The 26,038-nt window shown below is 42.0% G+C and overlaps 1 protein-coding gene across 1 annotated transcript in view; it reads left to right on the forward strand.

The window, feature by feature from the left end:
- Window positions 1-26,038, forward strand: part of LOC131592218 (cadherin EGF LAG seven-pass G-type receptor 1-like) — a 163,781-nt gene that overhangs the window by 80,997 nt on the left and 56,746 nt on the right. Inside the window, exons 3-5 of the mRNA XM_058863598.1 lie at window positions 7,371-7,593; window positions 12,039-12,154; window positions 14,838-14,926. Of these exons, the coding sequence (XP_058719581.1) occupies window positions 7,371-7,593; window positions 12,039-12,154; window positions 14,838-14,926 (428 nt within the window). The remainder of the gene's footprint in view (window positions 1-7,370; window positions 7,594-12,038; window positions 12,155-14,837; window positions 14,927-26,038) is intronic.

The following is a 26,038-nucleotide window of genomic DNA, read 5'->3' on the forward strand; positions in this document are numbered from 1 at the left end:
ATTTGGGGCTGTCAAAGAGCCAGGCACTGTTGCAGTGTCTGCTCTGCATGTGCATTGCATCAGTGGGCACAGCCTGAAGCAGCTTGAGACCTGCTTTTGCTGCTTTTGCTTTTGTAAAATAGAGTTTAGCTTGGGAAGGACCAGCAAATAGAATGGGGTCCTGGCCTCTCCCCTGCCTGTTTGATCCATGGGATATTTTCATGGTGGTCCTCCTTCTCCTCCCAGAAGCTTGCAGGACTTCCGAGAAGCCAGGGTGCAGATATTTGCCTTGAGGACCCTGGTGGGAAGAGGAACTGGGCAGGCTCAAGTAGCATCATCCTGCTGAGGTGTGAGTAGAAATGGGAGCTCCCTCAGAACAGACAGTTTGGGCTGGAATTTGACCACCAAAAGCTCTCACATACTTTGAGACCAGCAGATGACAGCCATAGCTTCAGAGGCAAATAAAAAGCCTCTCACATTCATTATTTTAAAGTATCTCATGATTAAAAATTTTAGAAACCTTATTTAGCTGAGTCTTACGGGTTTTGAAAATCTCAATTGTGAGTTAACAGGGATGCCTAGGGGGAACTTCATGGAAGAAGCACAAGGAAGGGAGAAAGGTGGTGATGAAGGAGAGGTCTAAGATATATAGATATATTTGTATCCAAAAGAGCAGTGGTAAATCTGCACACTTTCTTCCCACCAGCTCAGAGCTTAGTGCTTATGCCCACGGAAAAACTAAAGCAGATCCAGAGATAAAAGGGTGATTTCCGGAGTGTCTTATTATAGAATCATTTCTACATATCACCTCAGAGAACTACTTGGCAAGCTATACACATAGTGTGACAGGAATGTTTTTGCTGTTACTTTGCTTAGTGTTATACACTAATAGAGACTTGTAGTTATATACTAAAAGAGAGTGTATATAGTCTCTTGTAAGTACATAATATTAAATCTGGGATGGTTAGCAACTGAAATTCTGCAGGGCAGCTGTCACTGCAAGTCAGCAGTTTGAGTGTGCATGTGTGGAGTATATCTACATAGGTTTTATGTATTATTTTACTTTAACCTGTTTCTCACAATATGACTTTTTAAATCAGAAAGCAGCAAAGGAAGCAGAAAGCAAAAGAAAGGAGGGAAACTCTAAAATAGACCTTTAGCTGGTATTTCTCCCTATAAGAGGATTTGGGATAATTTAAATTAACCTAGATCAGGTCCCAGTTCTAAAAACATAAACAAATGAGTAAAAGAAAAGACCAAAATGTATTTTCAAATGTAAAGGTTTAGTAGAAGTGTCATTTAGAAACCTCACAAAATCATGACCATCACTGTCATGGTATGGAGCCTGCATGGTCTCTCTGAAGTGGCAGTATGGGTTTGGCCCTTGATTTTACATCTGGTACTCAAATAACACTACTGAGTCACTCATGTGGAATGGTACAATGGTCCCCTAATTAATCTTTGTCACTAGTACACCAGTGGCTTCTAACTTTTATTTGATCCAGCTTCTCCATCATTCAGAATGAGTTGGCTAATGTTTCTGGGTAGCTGCTCTCTAGCTTCTCTCATAAACCCAGTAGATGTTTGTTTGTTTGTTTGTGTCACATTTCATTGGTAATTGGCACTTGCTGCCAATTTGCTGGGAGGTAAGGAAACCCATTAGATTCTGAGGGTAAACTCCTGTACCACAGAGCCATTGAAGTAATGAATTTCCCTTCATGGACAAAATCCAGTGCTAATTTTTATTATTTGCATTGCGCCTATATTTTAGGCAAATTTTCCTGCAGTACATCCATGTACAATCAGTGGAGAGAGGTGAGTATCTACTGGAGGTATTGATCCAGTTCACCTACGGCAAGCAATGAGCCATCTAAAATGGCTTAAAGCTGTATTTCCATAACAGTTAAACCTTTCTAAGACCATTCCTTCATTCTTCTCCCTGGGTGCATTGTCCTGCCTCCTTCCCATGTGCTATTCATCCCATCAGTCCTAGAATGGACTTAATCTGAAGATTGCTAATGCTTCAATAAAGAAATGAATGGTGTTTTGCCATCTTAGCTCTACAAATCAGTCAACTGCAGGATTACATGAATGCCAGCACAAGGGAGGGAGAGGAAACTGCAGCATGCTCGGGGAAAGGAGGGGACTGTGGTAACTCCCACTCAGTCTGAACTATGGTGAAACCACCCCTAAAGCGCAGGATCCCAACCTCTTTATCTCTTGTCCTAGTAGAGATTTCCAAGCTGATTCTGCAGCTAATTTGTTTTTAATAACCTTATTACTTAGTGCACTGATTGCTTTGGTGCTAATTGTCATGTAAGTTTAGTAGTGCTAGAGGAAACGGAGGATTGATTTCCCATAATGTCCAATACAGCAAATACATTTTTAATGTAGTTGGTTCTCTATTAGGACAAACAGTCAATGGGAATTGTTTGAAGAATTTAGTTGTTCTGTTTCTTGTTGTTTTTTCTTTTGCCTTAATTCTTGTGGATTCTCCTTTCCACTTGAAAACATATAATTTTAGGTGTGCTGCTTCAGTCAGCTTCTCGAAATGCTTTTTATTCTGGCAAAGCAACTATAAACATAGAAAAAATTAATATGTGTCTAGAGCAAGTGGCAGGATGAGAAAAGAGAAAATAATCAGTTCGAACAATTACAGACAGTGAGTAAAAAATTAATGTGTCCAGGAAAACTGAAGAAAAAAGAACATCAGTGCAAATCTGCTGCTTCATGTAAATATATATTTAATGTTCTGTTTCAGTTGAATACAATCAGAGAATAGTAAAAGATTTTGAGTACTAGTCCCTAAACCAATGTATTGGTGAAACACACTGCAGTAAACTGATGTGAAGAGGAATTCTGTATGTATTTGGATGCCATCATCTTGTTTCCAGCAAGCTTTCAAACATTATACATTGTTGTTGTAAGGTCAAATAACTCATCAGGAAAACCACAGTCGGATTTCTGCAAAGACTGGCTCATTGATGCACACCAGTGTGTTGCTTGAAACCCACAGTGTTTAGCTACAAAGCATTTGTAATTGTGAGATTATTGTCTCAATTTTGAGACAGCTTATTTTTATTTCTTTTAAGTTTTTGCATCACCATTTATTGTTTATTAGTTAAACTTCCATTACTTTCTTTGGAATAGGTCAGAGGAAGATGAAATCTAGCCAACCTTTGTATTTGACTGTTCTTGCTATTTTGCACCTGCCATTGTGGTGTCCTCACTTACATAAACTTAATAATAGAAACTTTATGATTTACATTTTTGTGACATTAGTCCTAAAATTGAAGAGGCTAGGGATGTATTAAAGATAGGATGTTTGTGAGTAGGATGCAGTGTCAAAAGCAACAGTGACGTTCTGATCTCAAGGGTTTTAAAAACAAGAAGCACTACATAAAGGGCTGCAGAAAAGCCACAGGACTCGTAGCTTTAAGAGTCATCAATATTAATTAGGAGCCTATAAGATGAGCTATTGTCATGTCACAGTAAATCATTTCCTGGCAAGGACAGAATTTTTTCAAAGCCCAGAAATCTGCTGGCAGAATACAGGCAGCCACAGCCCATGTTATCTGAGAGTGCATGCTTTAGCTTTAGCAGCTGGAAGGGCTGAGCTTCACATCCCCTGCTTGGATTTCACAGGGCTGTGATGTGTAACTAGTTTGTTCAGTGATTAATAAAATGCAAGCCAGTGTGAAAAATGAAATTATATTAGTCAATGAAATGCTGTGAGGAGCAAAGGCTGGGTGAGTGACTGAGCCATGCCACCATCTCCAGCATCACAGACTGACTCCAGGCTGTGCATGACTGCTCTTTGGGCTCTGCTTTTATCACCCCAGCCCCTCCAGATCCTCACTCTCAGCAGCTCTCCCTCTTCTGTACTATTTTTTCCTACCAGACTGTAAGGCCACCCTTTTGATGGCATGTCCCAACCCTCCGACCTTCAGCTGCAAGCAGGCACACAGGCGCTTTTCATTCCCAAAGGCTGGCACGTGCAGCTCCCTTCCTTTTCTGCTCCTCAAGTAGCTCTTCCCTTAGGGCCTTCTGACTCCAGCTCCAGCCAGCAGCCAGCTCTTCCTTCAAGTCCATGCAGGCTTTGGTTGAAATTCTGAGGATGGTTTTTAGGCTGTGCCTCAAAACTCCTGCAGGGCAAAGCTGTGGGACAGTGGTGGGTCCAAGGGTAGGTGGCTGCCCTTGGAAGTGACAAAACCAAGGGTGACACAAAGGTGCCTTCTGCTGCCAGTCCTGATCAAAGTAGTGCTTCAAATTCTTACTCAAATGGCTAGTCCAAAAGGCAAAAATGCTCTGTTTCTAAATAATTCCAGGCACTTTTGGAGAAAAGGGTAATTACAGTTTTTAAGTGTAAAAAGCAAAAGGTTTTTTGACAACCTTTGTGCCTCAAAGTGACACCTTGTATTTACTGCTGAGATTTCAAAACCACTATTTTAATATATTTTGGTAAATAGATATAAAATATGAAAAGTCAACATCAAAGAATATGTATCAAATGCAGTTCTTATTTACATTACAGACTTGGGAGAATTCAGAATAATTTTAGTAACTGGGACATCAATGATACTACTGCTGAATGAATATAGGACAAAGAATCTTGAAGTATATTCTTTTAATTTGCTTCTTCACACATCATAATAAAAGCAGTAATAAACACAGTACAATAGAACTTTTCTGTAACTTTTTCTCTTAAATAGTTTTATCCCTGTTAGGTATCTAAACAAATGGTCTATACAGAATTAATACAGAAGAATCAATGACTTCCAGCTTAGGCTTTTATATTTCACTTCTGTATTGCCATGGCATTTCTACAGCATGCTGCAATGCCAGGAATCTCTCCTTTTAGCTCACCCTTTTTCTCTCTGTGTATTCAAGCCTTCGTGCTATTTGCTTTTACAAAATACATCATTCTGTTCTCAGAAAGCCTTGAAGATTACATTCTTCTCTGAGTCAGAGTTATTTCACAAAATATCCTACCTCTTTGTTTAAAGCAGCAAACCTCTGTTTTCTGTCTTTCTATAGGAATTTTGTTTTTCCATTTTTTGAATGTTTTGGTACACAAGATACATGTATAAGGGCTATGCTTATGCAGTGGATCATCAAGTGCTTGCTGTAGTGTCCTCTTAAAACATCTGATGCATGTGTGCACCGTATCCAGTATACCGAGGGATGTCTTGGATGATGTATACAATGTTTTCCAAAAGAAATACATGATACAGCGTTTAAAAATATTAAGGAAAGTGTATTCACATAATCTTGCCTGATATGTCGAGCTGATGAATGGAAACAGGAAGATATTTAGCAAGTGATTTTCACAGCATTTCACTTAATATGTTAAAGAGAATATAGGAACATCAGTGCTGAAGGGGAAAAGCTCTAAACACAGGCTTGGGCTCAAGGTTATGTAGATTATCAGTTCAGAGTAATGCACAGAGCAGGTCCATCCTCCAGAGCTGGCCCCACCTGGATGGGGTGTGCATCCAGGCCTGGCTCTTGATCATAGCAGTCTTGTGTTTGCTCCTGCATTTTGCCAGTTTGAGCCATACCTGTCTGAAAAGGCAAGTGATGTTGATGTAAGAAGAGAAAGGCAGCAAAGCTGGAGAGCCAAAACCAGGAAGCTGCCCACCTCCCCTTATCTCAGAGATCACTGCCCTTGGGGCAGTGGCTAAACCAGCTGCAAACCGTGGCAGTTTAGAGCCTGGCACACAAAGGAGGTGCAGATCCAGGTCTGTGTGCAGCAGTACTGCTGCAGTGTACTTCAGCCTGCTTCCAGTGTGGGCAGCTTTGGTGTGGGAACCTGTGGGAGCAGGGCTGTGGGGCAGCAAATGGATGGAACAAAACTTTCCATTTAAATTTGCCTTTGTTAATGAGTCACTGCCCACAGCTCCTGCTGCTTTTACTTTCCTGCAGGAATGTGTTTTCACAGTTTTAACTGTGCTTGAATCAATCACAGGACCACAGGATGGTCAGGGTTGGAAGGGGTCTCTGCTCCTCCAAACCCCTGCTAAAGCAGGCCCACCTACAGCAAGCTGCACAGGATCACGTCTGGCTGGGTTTTGAATATCTCCAGAGAAAGAGACTCCACGGCCTCTCTGGGCAGCCCTGACAGTGCTCTGTCATCCTCAAAGGACAGAAGTTTTTCCTCATTCTCAGATGGAACTTCCTGCTGTTCAGTCTGAGCCTGTTGCCCCTTATCCTGTTGCTGAGCACCACTGCAAAGAGCCTGTCCCAATGTAATTGTATCATCTGCTGGTATCATGCAAACATTGAAGTGTTTTCTTCAGCTGGCTGTGTTAAGTAGTATTGCTCTACATTTATATGTCAGACACCATTACTGGTGGTGTATGCCACCTCGAGTTTCTCTGAACAGTTTTACATGTGGGATGTGAACATGCTTTATACCATAGGAAGACACATGTCAAAACACTAATGTTAATTAATTGACTCACACAGAGGGTTTGGCTTTCTGTACAATGATTAATTCACCAGCTGCTTTTGTCCCAGCCACAGCAGATTTTTTAAAATTAATATCCTCTGTACATTACTTTTTTAAAATTGGGATTCATTCTCAGATTTTGGGCAAGCACAGGACAAAAAGCCACAGCACACATACAAAGCAAGACACTGCATCTTTAGTATTGTATTTAACATCTCTTACTACATGCTTTGGGGATGAATAAAGACAAAGTATTTAGGGGTGAAACAACTTCAGTAAGTGACACACAGAATCCACAATTTCTGTGGAGAGTTAACATGCCCTGCTCCGAAAGGTTCAGAAAATGGTCATCACCTTTAGAATGCCTGTGTAGGAAAAGGTGGAAGCAATCCCTATGTCATCTGTATCCTGCTTGTTCTTGCTATAGACATTTTGAGAGCTTTTTCATTAGCTCAACCATGTTCTGCTGCCACCATGGGCAGCAAAGCCAAGTTCCATTCAGGACAAAGTGCAACCATTTATCTGTTTTACACAATTTCCAACTATAATGAAACACCAAAATAATTTGCATGTATTTTGGTTGACAGGGAATGTGCAGAGTTTCTACCTTCTCCCATCTAGATCTGTCACCAGTTCTATATTTGTCACCCAGTTTGGAAGCAGCCAAGGAATCTGAAAAACATAGGCCAATGTTGTTGGATATTTGCAAGAGGATTGCTCAGCAAATCATACTCTGCACTTCCCTGAAAATTCAGACTTGAAGAAGATGCAGCATCCTTACCCCCAGCAATCACAGGCTTGTACCTCAGTTGCTTAGGGGATCAGGTGTAGAGGTTTGGAAGCAGTTTAACTGTAGCAGGACCACTTGGGTAGCTGAGTGTCACAGCTTGGTGCTGGGGTGAGGTGTCACCTTCCCTGATGTCTGCTTCTCCCCTTGCAGGAGAGTACTGTGAGGTGAACGCGCGCTCCGGCCGCTGTGCTCCGGGGGTGTGTAAGAACGGAGGAACCTGCGTGAACCTGCTCATCGGGGGCTTCAAGTGCGAGTGTCCCCCCGGAGAGTACGAGCGGCCGTACTGCGAGATGACCACCAGGAGCTTCCCCCCTCAGTCCTTCATCACCTTCAAGGGGCTGCGGCAGCGCTTCCACTTCACTGTCTCCCTCATGTAAGTCCCCAGGGGAAGGGTTCTCTGGCTTGAAGTGGTTTCTTGCTTGAGCTTGGGACTGTTTGTCACTGATACCCACCAAAGACCTGCCCCTGAAAGTCACTGCAGGGATTTCTGACAATGACTCCTGCAGGCAGGACATAGGCATGTTATCTGAAAGGATTTGATTTTCTGCCCTGCTGTGGATGTTTCTGAGTTGCTGACTCACGACCTTCCCTGTTGTAACACAGGGTGACGGTGCGGGGAGAAGTGACACCAGGACCACTCTGGCCACCCATCAGCAGCCTTCAGCCACAGAAATGCCAGGGTGGATGTTGGGTTTGACACTTTTACTAGCTGGGCCTTTGGCTTCCTGGCCTTCAGCCCAGCTTCAGAACCAATCCATTTGTGTTCCTTGTTTGGGAGAACTCTTCCCATCTCCTGTTCCCCCACCTGTGAGGGGACCTGGGCATGTCAGGCCATGGCTGAGCACAGTCTGGTCTTTCTCACATTCTTGCTTTCCGGTGGTCCCCAACCTTGGGCTCGGGACAACTCCAACTGATCCAGGTCCTCACTTAGCTCCTTCTGGCCTTCATACCGTCCTGCTTCTGGTCCCATCCCACCTCCCAGGCACAAGTAGTCTTATCCCCATCCCATCTGTGCCAACATCCCCATGTTGGGCAGTCTCCTTCTGGACTCTCACTTTTCCCCTGGGAGTGCTCAGGAAGGCAAGGAGGAGCAATGATAGCAGCCACAGTCATGAGCTCTCCCTCACCTGGGAGACACTCCTCTTCTGGAAAAGACTTCTTGGTTCAGGCATAGGGGTTGCTTGGTGTGGAGCCAGAGCTCCAGGGATACAGATGCCTCTTCTCTGAGGAGGGGGTGGATTTGCAGCTTTCCCATGGTTTAGCTGGTCAGGATTGACTTTTGGTATTCCCTCACAGCAGACTGTGAGTAAACAACACAAAGTGTGTTAGTCCTGACCCCAAAGAGCAGAGCTGGGGATTTTTTGATAGGTACAGCAGCAGCTGCAACGGTGGACTTGTTTGTGTGTCTGTCCAGAGAAAGTGCTCAGGGAGATGAGACAGGCTTCAGGCTTATATCCCCTCCAGTACCCAGCCATTGTCTTGTGTTTCACATCTATCAGGAGCCAGGTCACTTTTTTACAGCATGTTTTTCACTACTGTCCTTTTGCACAGTTTACTTTCCTGAACTAAAATCCCAGAGAGGCTCCCCATGTAACATGACTCTGTTAATATAAGTAACGCCCCATCCTTGTAAATGCTCAAGGCCAGGCTGGATGGGGCTTTGAGCAACCTGGTCTAGTGGAAGGTGTCCCTGCCCATGGTAGGGCATTGGAATTAGATGGTCTTTATGGTCCCTTCCAACCCAAACCATTCTATCATTTTATGATTTCTACTATTTTATCTTTCATCTGCCCTTAATCCCAAAGTCAAAGTTTTATGTAATCTTGAAATTTTGGTTAAATCAGAAAGCACAGACATGGTTTGCACACAAGCCAAGACAATGGAGAGTTGTGCTTGTGAGAATTGTTTTAGGGCATCAGGTCTAAGTACACAGAAAAACTGAGGAGCAAAAGGCTCTTGGATTTGTCTGACCCACAGTGAGAGCAAACAAAGGCGCGGTCTGGGCTGGCTGCCAGCATGACTTGTCTGCACTACCCTTGACTTGTCCCCTCAGCCATGAGGTGTCATTTTTCAGGCTTTTGGAAAGAGAGCTTTTACTTTTAGGGCACTTCAAGTTAAAATTTCTCAAATGCCCAGTGTAGGGGTTATTGAGAAATGGCAAAGTACTTTGAAAAGGTAGTCCTGACACCAGGGTTTCTTCACTATCTTTAGAACCACAATGGCTTATTTAGTCATGAGCTAAACACTACTTGGTCCACTCAGTGTGATATAAGATTTCTCAGCCATTATGAGATTCATCCCACACTGTCTGGAATGGCAACACATTTAGCTTTTCATACCTGAAGTTCACTTTTATTTACACTAGCTATTTCTTTGGCTTTTATTATCCTTCAGTGGAAGAGGAAAACATGTGAGGATCAATCAGCAAGAATTAGCAGTTTGACTGCTAATGATGATGATTTGCCACTACGTATTTTGTGATTTGGGAGCATTCCAGGGTGTCCAGCTTCCCTTGGCCTCAAGTGACTCATGACCCACTCCTAGCAAAGAGCAGAATATTTGCATTGTCCAGTCTCATAACTAAAATGTTTTTTTTAAGCATTTAGGTTACTGACCATGCATGTCTTTCTGCTCTCAATATTATGTATCTTCTTGCTTAATTCCAACAGTTACTACTCATTCCCTCCAAGAGACACTGTTAGTGGAGAGGTTTTCTCATTATTTATGCAAAATTTGGTAAGAAAGAGAGGCTTTTGTTTCCTGTGTCATGAAATGAAACATATCCCTTCTATTAAAAAACAGTATTTTTGCCCCCAGCTGGTGGGTGATAACCAGACAAGTTCAAAAGCAGTAGTGCTTTTAACAAGTATAATGCAAAAGTTGCTTTTCACTAGTGGCAAAGAATGGAACTGAGCACAGATAAAGAAATCTACAAAATGGCTAAATAATGTAATAGTTTAATAAATAATGGTTTCATACTTAAAATTATGGTAGGAAATTGTAAGCATATGAGAAAATTAATTCAAACAAAACTAAGCTTCCTTTTATTGCTGCCAGACTAAATCTTCCTGCCCACTGAAGAAGCACCACTAATATTATTCCCTTTTCCTTTGCTCATATATATTCTGGATAAATGTGATCAAAATATTTGGATGAAGCAGTTATCCATGAAAAAATAGTCTTAGGAAATGTATTACAGAAGCTGTATTCCTTTGGATGAAATGTTTGATGGTGAAAAGTGAAAACTAAATCCATGTTTTGATAATATTGATACATTTCAATGTTATTGTAATTAATTTAGTTTGTCTTTTATTTGTATAATATTATACTATGATAAACAAAACTAGAAAGAAATGTGTATATCAAAACTGATTTAAAGTAATGAAAACATTAATATTATGATGGACTATAATGCATATTCTTTGAAATTTGAATTTTATAGGAAATATCAAATTTGTGACTTCTGTTTTTTGAACAATTCATTATCCTTCAAAAACATTTAAAATATATAAATAAAATTTCCTATTTCCAGGTAGCTTAAACTGTGAAAGTTCTCTACTCAGTGTGATCCACAACATACATAGGTCTGACAAACAGCTTCTAGTAAAAAATATTCTTTGTCTTTGAAAGTTTTTCTTTAAAATACCTACCCTGGTATTCTAAAATATTGCTTCAGTCCCATTCTTTGAAATACAGGTTCTGTTGCATCACATGAGAGTCTTCCTATTAGACATGATATGACAGGCACAAGAGTCACTTGTGTCCATGGAAGACAGTTTTCATTAGCTATGTTCAGTAGTTCATTCATTTGTAGGAAAAGTGGGTTAATTTAAGTCAGGCATATTTCCTGCAGTTCAAGATACAAAATCAGATTAAATTACCATTGGGAAATGCAAGAAATTCCCATGGTTTCTCTCTTTTTTATCTCTTTATCAAATATTAATCTCTGTAAAAATGCTTATGTGAAGTGTAATCTTTTTTTTTTTTTTTTTTTTTTGCATTTCTGAGTAGATGAAAGCTGTGTGCAACTCTCCAGAGATAAGATAATTCAATTAAAAATTATAAAATACAACAAGCAGAAATTTGAAAAAAATGTTTTGTGTTGACAAAAAAAACCCAAAAACCAAGGCTTTTTTAAAAGTGGTGTTGCCCCTTTTTCTGCAAGAAAGATACATCCCATATTAGTAGCACAAAATAAATAAAATCCAAATGCCCCCATTGGCATTGATCTAGTGAAATCTTTAAGTGTTTATTTTACTTCCTCCAATTGACTGACCTGTTGATTGACTAAGCCTGATTTTCTACATAGCATTATTCAAGTAACTATATTATAAAGCATTATAAAGTAACTCTTATCATTCTTTCCCCTTACCTCCCCATCAGGCTTTTTAAATCAGTTGGTGACTGTCCTAGGACCCTGTAGCATTTAGACAGCACACAGGCAGCCAGGATCCCACTTTGATGTGAAAATGCTTTCTAGCTCTCAGCCTGTTTGCAGAGTGTAGTAAGTGTTACTGTTTGATCAGTGTCAGATACTGCTGTTGCATCTTGTGTCTGCCTAATTTTAGCCCTCGTGAGCATCAGCAGATCTCTGCAGAGTAGATTTCTGTAATTTCCATCTGCTTGCCTTGTTGACTGTGAAAGAGTAGATTTGTCCTGTGGCTGACTCCTCAGTTTTACAATTTTCTGTCTGAAGATTGATTCAAAGGCTTGTTTATCTGCTAAACACAATGCCATCTTTCTTCTGGGTGACTTGACCATCAGTCTTTAATCCATAAACTGTTAAGCACAAGCTAACTCCATGTCTCTGTGTTCTAGGTTTGCAACCAGGGAGAGGAACGCTCTCCTACTCTACAATGGGCGTTTCAACGAGAAACATGATTTCATTGCCTTGGAGATTATTGAGGAGCAGATCCAGCTCACCTTCTCTGCAGGTGAGGTTTCACTTGAGTTGAGCGCTTCTGCTTGAGGTCAGGAGAACATCTCAAGCCATTTGGAAATGCACTTCAGTGATTTTATATGGCTATTTGCTGCCTCATTAATTTACTGGCTGGCATTGCACAGTAAACAACTGATGCCGGGTGTACTCCAGATTGTAGCGGTTTGTGGTGATTACACTCACTGTCGTGGGCAGGAGCTTGTCAACATATCAGTTATAAAAGCCAGAGTTTATGACTACTATAAAAGATTGGCACTAGACTGAATGTTGGCCTCCAAGCCAATGTTTGCTTAAGTGAGACTTCATTTTATCATGCTGTGATAAGTTTTGTGTGTTTATGCATGTTTACACTACACCATCAGAGGAACATAGGTGCATAAATGTTATCTAAAAAAATCTATGCAAGCCAAAGGAAAACCTAGCAGAAGTGAAAACTGCCTGCCATTTATTAGGGATTGGGGAGAAGCAGTGCTGTCTCTAGAATGCATTTCTGCACTGGAGAAGCACCTCCTCTTAGCAGAAGCCATAAACAACAATGAATTTAGGAGAACTTCACACTCATTGCTACAGTGGGCCAGGAAACAAGTGGCTGCTTTGGCATTTGCTTGCTTTCTGCACTAGGACTAAGCCAGTGTCTTTTGCTGCTTGTAGGAAGAGAGAGGAGGGCTGAGAAGCAAAGCTCAGGCAGGATATATGCCCAGAAGCAGATCTGTGCTTTCAGTGGCAAGGCTTTGGTGACTTTATGAAATCTCAGTAGTGTAGACAAACTATGGTTGTCACAGGTTTAAGGTGTTTTTCTATTGAAACTAAAATAAATACCTGGAAAGGGCTGTTGTCCTGTAAGTCAAGTGGAGTTACGTGTAGGTCAAGTGAGATGTTTGTGCCTCTGTATTGGGCATATAATTCAGGCAATAATCCTGCTATTTCCCGTTATCCATATTCAGGATCGGCACATGGGCTCAAGTCAGCTCCTGTTTTATTTTTGTAGAAAGTGAGAGATTGCAAGCAGCAAAGCAATAGAAGCAGAAGCACAGCCCACAATGGTGTTGCACACTCATCACCAGTGGTGGCTGCTGCCCTCAGACCCCATGGTAAATCCTGTGTGACCCCACTGATTTACCAGTGATGCTTAAGTGCATATGTGGGCCCTTTGGGCTGAAGATATCTGGTTACATTTCCCCTTTATTACCTCAAAGTTATCCAAATTAGATTTTAAGGCATGTTTCTGAATGGATTAGTGTAAGGAAATAACATACTGTAGAGAGATGTGCTATCTTCTGTAACTTTGCTTTACCTGTCTAAACTTGAATCAAATTGCTTGGAAGGTACCCTGAGGATGAATGGGAAAAAAATAAATTCTGCTTGCACTTATATGCATTTAAATGTGAAGGAACTCCTTTAAGATACATGAAACTAAATTTAGATTTGCACTGCTGCACCTGAGAGCAGGTCTGGTCCTGCATATTACAAATGGTATTTTCTTTGGAAGGAGAATGGTTTATGTTTTATAGTTTTAAGTGGCTTTTAACGAACAGTACAAGTTTTGGACACCTGATCTCAGTGTGTTACATGTTGCAACAACTTTTTCACAGAAAGCAGAGCGAAAGGATTGCAGAACATCTTGATCTTCCTTTTGCAGACACTTCATAGCTGAATAAAAAGCCCAATTATTTGTATAGATTTTATCACTATATGACAAAAACCATCGCAGCAGGATGTCCTACAGGCTAAGCTTAAATATGTATTGTTTAAATAACAGAAATACATGGTATGGGAGTTAAAGGAGAGTAGGGGACACAAGAATAATACTTGACTTATTTTTTGCAAATAGAGAGTTGAAAGTGCATTTTAAGTTCTACAATACTATGAGCTTTGTTAGTTTACAGGAGAAGTTACTTTTCTTGTGGTTTATTATGTAGGATTTTCCAAATGTTAAAAAAACTAAAAAAAACCTAAAAAAACTTAAAAAAAAAAAAAAGGGAAAAAAAAAAAGCGACCAATCCCTTCTCTGTGCCAGGCCCATTATCTACTTTCAGCATGAATGTTTATTTTGCTGCTACCTCAAAACAGATATGCCTGGTTACTGAGCTGGGTCTGCTGACTCAGTCCTGGCTTAAAAGCTTCAGCTTTCCAATTACAGTGGTAAAGTCTTGCTTTCAAATTTGAACACTGAAAGGCTGCCAATAATTTCATTAATCACTGGCAAATGTTTGCTGAGCCCAAGGATACCCTGGGTTTTATGCTAGAGTACTTTTGGATATCACTTTCTCAGATCTAACAGGGAGTTGCTTCCCTTCCCTGACAAAATATCCCATCACAATACTCATCATACCAAAAAAAACCTCAAAGGGTGCTTTTGGCAAAAATGCAGAAAATTTCACGTGCAGTTCTCCCTCAGTTCCTCACTTCAGCAATAGCTGTATCTATTGCTGAATGTATCTGTTACCATGCTTTGCAGAAGCATGATTAAATAACAACATAACTCACCCAAACGTCCCAGAAGCTGGCTTTTGTGCACCAGAATAGCTCTGTGAAACTGGAGATATTTATTGTCTTGCAGGACAAACCCAAATTCCTCCCTGATGGAGCAAGGTGGCTGCATCCTGTGCCCAGTGAGAGTCTCCCTGTGTTTCTTGCGGTGATGGTGACTTATTTTTCCCTTCTGGCTGTTTTTGCAGGGGAGACAACCACTACAGTGTCACCATTCATTGCGGGAGGGGTCAGCGATGGGCAGTGGCACTCGGTTCAGGTGCAGTACTACAATAAGGTAAGACTAACTGTGGTGGTGATAGCCCTGCTATTTATACAGCAATAGAGGCGTGGGTCATCCAGCTCTGACCTGACATATGCAGGTGACCTGAATTTTATTTGTTTAGCCAGGCACATTAGCACAGCTCTGCACAAATGGTACTGGTCTTGCTTACCTTGCCTGGGACAAAAATCCTCTCATAGGACTTTTGAGTTTTGACTCAGGAAGGCAAAACTAGATGTACATTTTTTTCAGAAGTACTCCTAGGGAAACCTTCAGGTACTTGGAGCTATTTTCATTTTCAGTTTTTTTAAGCTGTTAAAAGTGTTAGTGTATCTAAACCAACTTGTATCTTGTTAAAAAATTGTGGTGTGCAGGAGCCTTCAGTGTAATAACTACCAAGCATTAGTGCAGAATTTTCTGAAACAAAGAAAATTCTTCCCTATAGCTGTCTTTTCTTGTCAAATGACAAGTTTAGCTAGCACTAGCTTCTCTGGTTTGGAAAATATGATTATTAAATGGTTCACATCTTTCAGTAATAAACCACTGTCTTACTAAGTAATTTTTTGTCTGCCATACACGAGAGAAGTGCAAAAGTTGTCACTGCATGCAGTCCATGGCACTCAGAGGTGGACTCTGGGGTCCCTGTCCCTCAGCTGCCACCTTGGTCACTGCCACTTGGTCACAGGGGCAGTCTGACTGAACTAAAAGAATTGCAGACTCTCCATGCAGAGCAGCCATTTCATGATGAACCAGAAAGCAGGCTTTTAGAGTGTACAGTGTCACTATCTACAGGTAGATGTCAGAGATCTTCTATAAACCATAACAAAAATTAAAGAGTTCATTTAGTGACTAAGGAGCATTCCTTTTAAGTCTGACATGATAGCATTTTGGGGGATCACATAAGGAAATAGAGAAGCATTGTTGGCTGTTAAAAAGGAAACAGGATACTGGTGTAGGAAGCTGAATAGAAGGTGAAGGATTAATATGATCAGCAAGTTCTTTATTTCCCAGTACTGCATCCTTTCATCACAGTTTGTGTGGCAGTTTGAATGGGAGGATTAAAATTTTATTTTGACCCCTAGATAGGATCTCCTAGCCTAAGGATATTTTATTGAGGTAATGAAAAGCTTTCTATTAGTATTTTATGTTGGTTTTTTTTTAAATAAAACTTAAGTTTTGTGCTTAATATACATAATATACTTTCTGCTATCTGGAGCCCAGAGAAATAGAAGCGAATCTTGGTATGTTGCCATGCACACATCTGTGGACACTATGAAGCTCTTATTCTGTTTCCATGTGTGCATATTTCTTAGAGGATTACTCTGGCAGAGTGAACAGTACTTGCTGAGGCAGTGGAGGTACACTCCAGCTTTCAGGCTCGTGGGCACAGCTGAAGGGAGAGCCTCTGGACCAGCTCACTGAAGTGCCAGTGAACAGATAAGGGGCCCGAGCAGCAGAGGAATGCTCTTTAAAAGGCAAAGAGATCTGACACGGATTTAAAAATAAACTCTTGCCTCATTTTCAGAGCTTGCTGTGGTTCAAGCAGACTGGTAGGTCAGCCATGTTAGCAGCTGGTGTTTTCTTGTTGTTAACACATGTCCTGTCATCATTTTCTTCTTCTGCCCCAGTTTTTTGAAGTGAAATGAGCCAGTCTCCACTGAACAGGAAAAAATTCAGGGCAGAGAGGGAGAGCAGAAGGAAACACCAGGAAACATTGCTGACTTCACTGCCTTTGCCACATGTGTGACATGAAAGTGATGAAAAGCAGGGTCACTGTGTGGAGAGCAGCACTGTGCCCTTTGCTGTCCGTGTGAGAGACTGAGGTCATCACCTTCCCCTTAGCAGCATTTATTGCAGGATGGTTAAATTTGGGCTGGAGGGGGGAGCTCACAACATTGAGTAAATGGCACAAGTAGGATACGCTCACCAGTATGTATTCAGTGTGCTCTCGGGACTTCCAGCACATCTGAGAATCGCATGTGTTGCACCAGCTCTCCAGAATGAAGGAGGGAGCAGGTGCTGCAGGGCAGTGGCAGCTGGAGGCAGCTCTGCAGCCCTGCCTGCCAGGCTGCCCCCACACCCTGCCCCAGGGTTAAGCCTTCACCTCAGCTGTTATTTGTTTGTACGGCAGTTTCTTGGCTACTTCATGTTTTAACAAAGCTGGAAGTAAAGTTCCTGAGGTTGAAATGAGGAGGTTCAAAAGACAGGGATAATACAGGGATTTCAGTTGTGCTAAGATAAGTGGGATGCTGTGTCTAAAGTTGGCATAGTTGAGATGTTTGAATAACAGAGTACCAAAACTCAGGAATTACCTTAAATTACGCACACATATTAGTTTGCAGGTACTGCATCCTTCCACTCTTTCCAAAATCCTACTGCAGTGTCAGTTTGTCATCCTATGGCTACGTAACCTCTTCGTTCTGCTCAGACACTGTGCAACCTTTCTGAGCACAGAGCTCCCCTGAGCTGTCTCACTCCTCCCTGTCTCCAGCTCATGTTTGATCCTCACCCTCAGGCCCTTCTGAACTCTCCTCCCTCCTGTCTGCTTCTGTCTTTTCCTGGCAGCAGGGCCATAGGGGCTACCTCCACCAGCATCCCTTTGGTGCTCCTTGACCTTTTTTTTATTCTGCTGCGGAGCTTCTGGTCTTTGCTCTTTTTTAGACTTCTCTTGCCAATGCTGCCCATGGGAAATGCATATTCATCATCACAGATATCCATAGAGATCCAATTTATTGATTTGTCTTTCTTGCATTAAAAAACCTTCAGCAGCAGCTATTTTCTTAATAGACACATCCTGGCAATGTGCAGAGTCACCCTGCACAAACTGAGGTTTTTTTCTGATAACCGTAATGAAACAGGAAGCAAGTGTAGAAGCGACTCCTGTAAAGTATTTTCTGTACTTAGCTCAGAAGTGATGTGCTCAGCAATATTTATCTTTAGTGTTGTTAAAAAATGATGGTTTAGAATTAACTGCATATCATGAAGGTTCCCTGCCACTTGGGTCAAACACTGGATCCTCATCAGTAAAAGTAAAAAGTAAAAGTTAGTAAAAGTGGCTTATCCACTGTGTTTGCAGAAAGGCATCAAACCAGTTCTCTGCCAGCTCAAGTATTTGATGCTTTCTTACAATCCTGCTATGTGCCAGCACTGTAAAACATTGCAGTAAAGAAACAGATTGTATCAGAGGAAGGGAAGAAATGTCATTTCATTTACTGTGTAGTGATGGAAATGCCCTACATCGGAGAAAACCAGCTAACACACTTGGTTTCAGTAGAAGTGCCTGAGGGAAGCACTTGGAACTTGTACTAAGTGTTGGCTCTGTATTGAATTTCTGGAAGGGAAGACACCAAGGGGGAGGAAATAGAAGTTATAAGACAGCAGAAATGTTTTATAACCATTATCTAGTTTCAGTCATATATTAGACGTTTTTCAGCTTCCCTGTAGCAAAGTATCAGTTTACCTGTTACTTGCCATTATAGATGTTTGCTAGCAGTGGGAGAAGACAAGGAGGAAGGCCACTCACTGACTTTGATAGCTCAAATTCATTATTTAGTGGGGTTCTGATCTTGCAGCCATTAAAATCAATGGGAGGTATTTAATTAAAGGTAACCTGTGGGTGACCTGCTTTCTCAAGATACATATATTGATAAGAAATTAAGAAGAAATGGAATTTAAAAAATTGTTTTGGAAGGAAAGGTGGAAGGAGGGGGAAGATTTCAGCCTGATAAATAAAATTGATTAAAAAATAGTAAAAACAGCCTGCTGCTGGTCCACAGGATAGCTGGTGTAAGAGGCAGCAGCAATGTCAGCTGCCCTATTTGCCTCAGTACTATACTTCCTTTCCAGGTGATGAGAATATAGTCAGCCTCTGGTGGAGTTTGGTCCTCATCCTTTGGCTCTCCTGAGCCTGCCAGCATGAGTGACAGTGGCCATGTTTAGCCATGCTGATACTTGTTTGGAATAGGAGTAAACCCAAGTTTGATGGTAATGATGCTCAATAGCAATCACATGAACTGTCTGGCATTCACTGCACATACAGGATCATGTATGAATGTAGGTAGTGCTTGGAACAGCAGATTTTACTGAACCCAGGAGTGAGTGGTGTTTTTGATTAAGTGATTTTGATTTTGAAAAGTTCAAGCCACTCTTCCAGATTTCTGATGAAAAGAGTTTTGTTCAGAATTTGAGATATACCATCAAACTTATGTTAATGTTTTACCTGACCCATTACCTCAGGGTAGAATTCATCATTTGGCACAACATAAAAATACTTTGAGTATGGACATGCTCCTTCAATTATAGAGGGCATGTACCTGTATATTTGTACTTATATGTTCTGTTTATGGTGTGTTACTTATACATACATGAGATCCAAGTTGCTTAAGGATGTTAGTGTTCTGTAGGAGGAAGGTACTTCTGCATGTCTAGGGGAGCACAGGATCATTTTACCTCAATGACAGAAAACCTGAGAAAAGCATATAGAAAGCTGTCAGTGTCTGATGTGCAGTGCAGTAACTCTGGGGGATAGGATGAATAAAGCCCTGAATGACTCATTGAATGACTCACAAAAGTAACAACTTCTATGTGCTGTTAGGCGGTGTCCATGGTCAGGAGGTGTAAAATGATGGGTGCCTATGAGAGTGCCTCCACTGTACTGGTCTTTTGAGCTACAGTCTCCTAGGATGAGCTCTTCAGGACAAATATTACTCTTTTTCCATAACTGGAATGAGGTTTCTTCTCATATCTGATAATCATTAGTAAGCTGCTGTTCTTTCTCACCCTCCTTGAATGCCTTTGACTGAGACATGCCATGGTTTTTGTTTCAGATACTTGGCTGTCTTGGGAGTAGCCCACCCCTTCAGAGTGATTGCTGTTAGTAGGGACCTGCTGATTCTCATCCCTGTGTGCTTCCCACCCAGACCTGCACTTAGCCTGAAGTCAGCTGCTGGAGAAAACAGGCAAATTCTTCAGTTAGAGATAAACTTGAAAGAAGTGAGGGCTGCTTAGGATTGATCTTTGGTGTGTTGTGAATTCAAAGAACAGGAGGTGCATTGCTCTCAATTAGACTCACATATGAATTCAAAAATTTCCTGCCTGTGGTAAGTGATGGTTTCTCTTGAGTTAACTGGCCTTCATCTGGGGCAAGCTGCAGCTTGTATGTCACTGAAGACTGAGTTAATAAGTGTAGAGATTTAGCTCTCAGCCCACTCATGCACCTTCCCATCTCATGGAGGTTTTATCCCTCATCCACTGGCTGAAAGCTATTTACAGGTGCCAGAACACCCTGTGTTTCAGTGCCAAGTCCTGCACTGAATTTTATTTTCCATACCTGGGGTGGGCACTGCAGCTCTCCCCTTGTGCTTACTCAGCAGGCGAGCGAGTGGGTGGGAGGGCAGCTCTCTCCCTCACCTGAGGGTTCCTCAGCCAGAGCTCATCCTGAAGGGTTATTTTACCGTGACCATACAGCTGTGCTGTAGCACCAGCAGAGCTTAATTTTAAGTCTATATCCACAAATCCTCTATACTCTGGATCGCTAGTAGAGCCCACAGACTGGCTGTTGATGCCAGGGGTAGCCTCTGGGCAAAACCCACCACCTCCATATCTGGGACACCTCAGTGAGCCCCATTTGTTCCTGCCTGAGAGTGGTGGCTCTCCAGCACTGTTGGACAGAGGCCTGTGTACTTTGCTATGATCCAGATGAAGCTGTCGGCAGCTGAGGGTCTTGAGGATGGTGTGGATTTGGAACTGCTGCCAGCTCAGGTAGACTTGGGATGAAGTTGTTCACAACAGAGAAACAGATCCTCTCTGCACTTGCTTGGGACTTGGGATAAAGTGGAAGGAAGGGCAGGGTCATGGAGGAAAAGTCAGGAAGAAAAAAGCAATCCAGACCAGGTCAGGGTTTCATATGATTCTGTTCCTGTAGCTAGTCAGGCAATATGATGGTCAGAAAGAGAAATGTCATAAGAAGTTCTGTGAATATACCAAAGAGGTATAAATTAAGAGCATACTTGAAGACAGTATCTGCCAATGCTCTTAAAGTTAAAACAAAAAGCATCTGTTCTGAATCACCCACCTTCACTCCATGTACACTCTTCATCTCCATGTACAATTTTTTGTCATGCCCAAGTGTATTGGGTTTGGCTGCGGTAAAGTTAACTTTCTTCACAGTAGTTAATGTGGACTGTGTTTTGTATTTGTGCTGAAAGCAGTGTTGGTAACACAGGGACGATTGGGTTGCTGCTGAGCAGGGTTTACACAGAGACAAGAACTTTTTACTCCTCAGACTGCCCCACCAGTGAGGAGGCTGGTGGTGCACAAGGAGTTGGGAGGGGACAGCCAGAACTGCTGACCAGAGGGTACCCCATGCCATATGATTGAAGGGAAGAAGAAGGAATGTGGGAATATTCACAGTAATGACATTTGTCTTCCCAAGTCACCATTACATGTGACAGACCCCTGCTTTCCTGAGGATGACTGAACACCTTTCTGCCCATGGGAAGTGGTGAATGAATCCCTTGTTTTGCTTTGCATGTATGCACAGCCTTTGCTTTACCTATTAAACTGTCTTTATCTTGACCCACATATTTTCCCATTTTAACCCTTCTGATTCTCTCCCCCATCCTTTTGTGGGGACAGTGAGCAGCTGTGTGGGGCTTAGCAGATAAAGACTTTCTACAATTCCTCTATAAGGAGGAAAGACCTTGAGATAAAAAATGCAACGTTTACCTGCCAAGCTTGGATATTTAAAGGGGAAGTTATTGGGTTTGGGATTTGCTGAGTTTTTGCATTTCTGGGGAGCTGAGAATGCATCCCCCCCATTTTCTAAATTAAGCAGAAAAATCAACCAGTTTCAAAGTAGAGTCCTATACAACCCCTGTATTTCTTATACTCTTGCATGCCTTACGTCTGCCACATGTTGGCAGAATTATCTTCAGGATTATCTTTACAGCAAATCTCTTAACATTCATCACTGCCTTTGTTTTACTAGAGCCTCTGTTTTGATTTTGGGAGCTTGTGTCACACAACTGCCTAACACTGGCCAGAGGCAGAGCACTGCTGAACAAGTTGAGGATGTGTACACAAAGCTTTTCTTTTAAAAACTTGTGTCCACCCCTGTTCTCCCACCCAGGAGCCAGCTGAGACCAAGTTTCACACAGCCACCCATCACTGAGGGGGGGTGACACAGTCACCAAAAATCAAGATCTAGAGGGCTGTGTTTTGTTATAGTCATGGACAACTGAGGTTCGGTGGCCACTTGCAATCCCTTGCCATGGGCAGGCAGGATGTGCCCTTTAATTCAAGGGCATAAGCACAAGTGGCGCAGGCAGACACAGGCAGTGGGAGTGGTGCAGGTCTGTGTTGGAGAGGTTAACTTGGCAATTTGGTTTGAATAGGGTGGGATGAGTGCAGCAACCTCTGACAGTCTGCTGCAGAGACAAGCACAGACCCTGCTGCCTCTGGCACATGTGCCCCTGCATGAAGTGCCTTTGGAGCTGACAGATAGGTCATCTCACTTCCTTCTGAAAACACAGACCTTCTCTCATGATGGAAAATTTACCTGTTATGGAAATGTATTCCATATCCAGGACTGACAATTCATTTTGCCACTTTGCCTTGGGGGAAAAAAAAAAAGGCAGAGTGCCTTTCACTACAACATTGTAGTGAAACTCAGACTGCGACAATTGTGCCAAAAGACGAGGATGGCACTGATTACTGCTTCCTTTCCTGTAAAGAGAACCAATCCTTGTTAGAAGTTCTGGGTTCTTAGCACTCTGTTGCCCCAGGACCAACAGGCAGCATCACGCAGTAACTCAGCACAGGCTTCCCTGTGCCACCCCGCTCCCACCTCCTTCGAGCATTCCAGCACCAACACCCTGTTTGCTCAGCTCTTGTCTCCCTGCTGAGCCTGCCAAGGAGGCTGCCAGCACTGCGGGTGATTTATGAGGCAGGCACATGCCTGCAGCTGAATAGGGATTGCCAGCTCCTTGGAGAAAAGCCACATAGCTGCCACCAGCTAGGCATAACTTTAGTCATTGGACTCTGGGTGAAAGACACTGCCCTCACAGTATCCAGGACACCACCCAGTATCGTTTGCTTCTTAATCTGAACAGTCAGGAAAAGTGGTTGGCAATTAAATTCTTAGATAGGTATTTGGTATTATCCCTTGTCCTGTGGAGCACCTCTCACAGCAGAGCAGGATTGCCCAGCTGAGTGCTGAGTTTTGTAACTTGGTTGGAAAAGACAGACACTGACAGAAGTCAAATAACTGGAAAACAATTAGCAATAACATTTGGGTATGACTTATGCAAATGTCTGTCACTGGTGACATCTGAGCAGATGTAGCTGTGATCTGAGGAGAATTTTTGAGTTAATCCTCATGGTGGCTTCCAGACTAATTTGTTAAGGGATTGAGGGAGATTTTTTAAATAAACAATGCAGTTGTTGAAGATTATGGTAATGCCACTGTTGATCAAATGTGGGCACAGCCAGAGTCTGGATTTTGCTGGCTCAGATTGACTAGCTGTGTTTACAGCATTTGTGATTGACACAGACCTGCTCCAGCTTTGCTTGGCATTGTCTGATAAAGAAAAATGCAGAACGGTAATTGCCATGTCAAGCAAGCCATGGAGGTGGGGAGGTACTGGAAATACTGAAAATGTTATTCAATTAGGAGCAACTTACTTCTTTGGGTATATTTTTCCAGAAAGAAATATATTTTTGTGGCATTTCAAAACCTAAATTCATAATGTTTCTAAGAAATACCAATATATCTTTTAAGGGCTCTCTTAAGCGTGCAAGGCAGAAAGCATGTTACGATGTAGTGCTTCCTCTTAAAAGAAACCGCATATTCTTACTTAACATTTAACCATATTTCTTCCAATTTTATAATTTCCTTATCACCCATCTCCTTTTGAATTGTTTAATAGCAGAATGTACAGCAGGGTTTAGAGGTCAGTGGTGTTACAGCAAAGAGGTGGTGGACAGTGCTAACTTCCAGCAGAGCGCAGATGGTACACCTCACCAGATCATCAATTTGTGCTGGATGCCTTTCCTTCTACGGCATTTTCATGGGATCAAAAGTTCTGCCATGGCTTGCACAGCTTGCAGGACACCAAAACCACAGGGAGCATAACTACAGTCAATTCATTAGCTCAAGTTTTTGAGGACTTAGTTTTACTTACCCATGTAACTGGGGGGCCTGTTCTTCACAGAGAACATTACCAGGGTTTCTTCAGCTTTGCAAGAGAAAAAAAGCATTTCAAGTGTAAAAGTCACTTTCATTTCTAGACACAACCAAAATTTTTTAAGCAGCATCCTGAGAGACATTCATGTTTAATTTACTTCTCGTCTCAAGAGGGTAATTTGACTGGAATACCAAGGTGGTTAGCCAGAAGCAGGTTATGACAATTTTATTCACAACTTTCTTACAAGAACAGAAGTTGCTGTAACAGCAGAATATTGTGCTTTTTGGTGGGTAGGCTTGTATACTGGTGAAAGATGTGGTAGGTAGTGCTGGAGGCTCATGTAAAATATGAGAATATGAGGAATTTGTAGCTATGAATTTGTATTACTTATCTGTACTATGTATTTGTGGTGCTACTGGGCATGGCCATTTAAAAAAACCCTAGCAATTAAAATTACAAGCAACTAGAGGAAGGAAAGAAATTGGATTTTTCATTACTGAATGCATTCTGCAATTTACATTTAAAGTTCGGAATGTTGTTCTAGTCAAACACATAAAATATGTTCTTCATGTCTGAATTCAAAAGATGTCATTTCCCACATGCTCAGAACTCAAATTTTAAAATGCCACGAGAAAAGGTAATCTCAGAAAAAATAGTTCTGTTTATGAGTCATTTCCTGGCTTTCTGGCTCATGATTCACACTCACATCCTTGCTGAGGTCAAATTCATCCTCTTCCAGCCAAATCCAGAGTATCATCAGTGAATGTCCTCCTCTAGGTAAGACCATAGATTTGCTATATAGAAACCGAACAGAGTCTGAATAGAATTAATATACCTGCCCACAGTGCTGATGCTCTTGCTGTCCCTTGAAATCTCTAAATCAAGTCCATATCTCCCTTTCTAAAGGAATATTTTTGCTTGGGTGCAAGTGATGTTATTGAGCAGGACTCACTGGGTTATGTTCTGCAGTTGTATCAAGAAAAAGACTGATTAGATAAGAACATGAGTCCCATGGATTCAAAAAATGCAACAGAATCCTGTGAAAACCTGTCGAGTTCCAGCCTGCAGTATTGCAGGTGGAAAGCTTAGAGAGAACAGAAATGTTGTTGCACATTTGCCCTGTTCTTGCACACTTCCACAGCATCTGCCACTCCCTCAGTGGGACTTTGGTCTGGCCTATGGCAACCATTTACATTCCTAACATCTCCTGAAAAGCACTGGAGGGCTGCCTGGCTAATATTTACTTTTTCTTGCTCTGGCTGGTTGTGGAGCCCTTGCAGGTGTTAGTGGGTGTAAAGGGGTGGGGGGTGGGCAGCTGATCTGCCCTTGCAGAACAAAGATATGTGAGCCTGGACTTTAAAGCCCCTCCCTGCAATTCCAGCAATATTTATTCATGTGGATTTCAATTAGTAATTGTTTTTGTTGGTGTTTTGTTTGCTTTCTGTTTTTTTCTGGTAGAGGGTAAGTGTGAAGTGATTGATATCTGGGAAAGGAAATCAGGATTTGGCTGTGGAGCGACATTCCATTGTCTTGACACAAAATAACAAATAGCTCACCTCTAAATCTGTGTCTTGGGAAATTAAAGTGTAAAGCAGTGAAAGTCATTTGGAGGTCATTGAGATGTAAAGTGTGACCTGGTCCCCAGCACTGAGTAGCTCTGCTCTCAGTGACAGCTTTGAGAAATCTCTCCCACGACTGGGGAAGGAAAGCATGTACCAGTGCCCAGCTTGTTCTCTCCCCAGCCTGCTTTTGGAACTGCTGCTCTGAGAGTTTGCAAACACCACCTGAAAACACTGGTCATTGTGGTGGTGATTTTATACCCAAATACAAACAGTAACTTTTCAGAAAACATCTGCGCAGTAGGGGACCGTATCTTGGCAAAAACAGCCTGAGTCCCTCCTCTTTTGGAAGCCTCATCTCTAGCAAGGCTGTTCAGTACTTA

Source organism: Poecile atricapillus, chromosome W (genome assembly GCF_030490865.1).
Source record: "Poecile atricapillus isolate bPoeAtr1 chromosome W, bPoeAtr1.hap1, whole genome shotgun sequence".
Lineage (NCBI taxonomy): Eukaryota > Metazoa > Chordata > Aves > Passeriformes > Paridae > Poecile > Poecile atricapillus.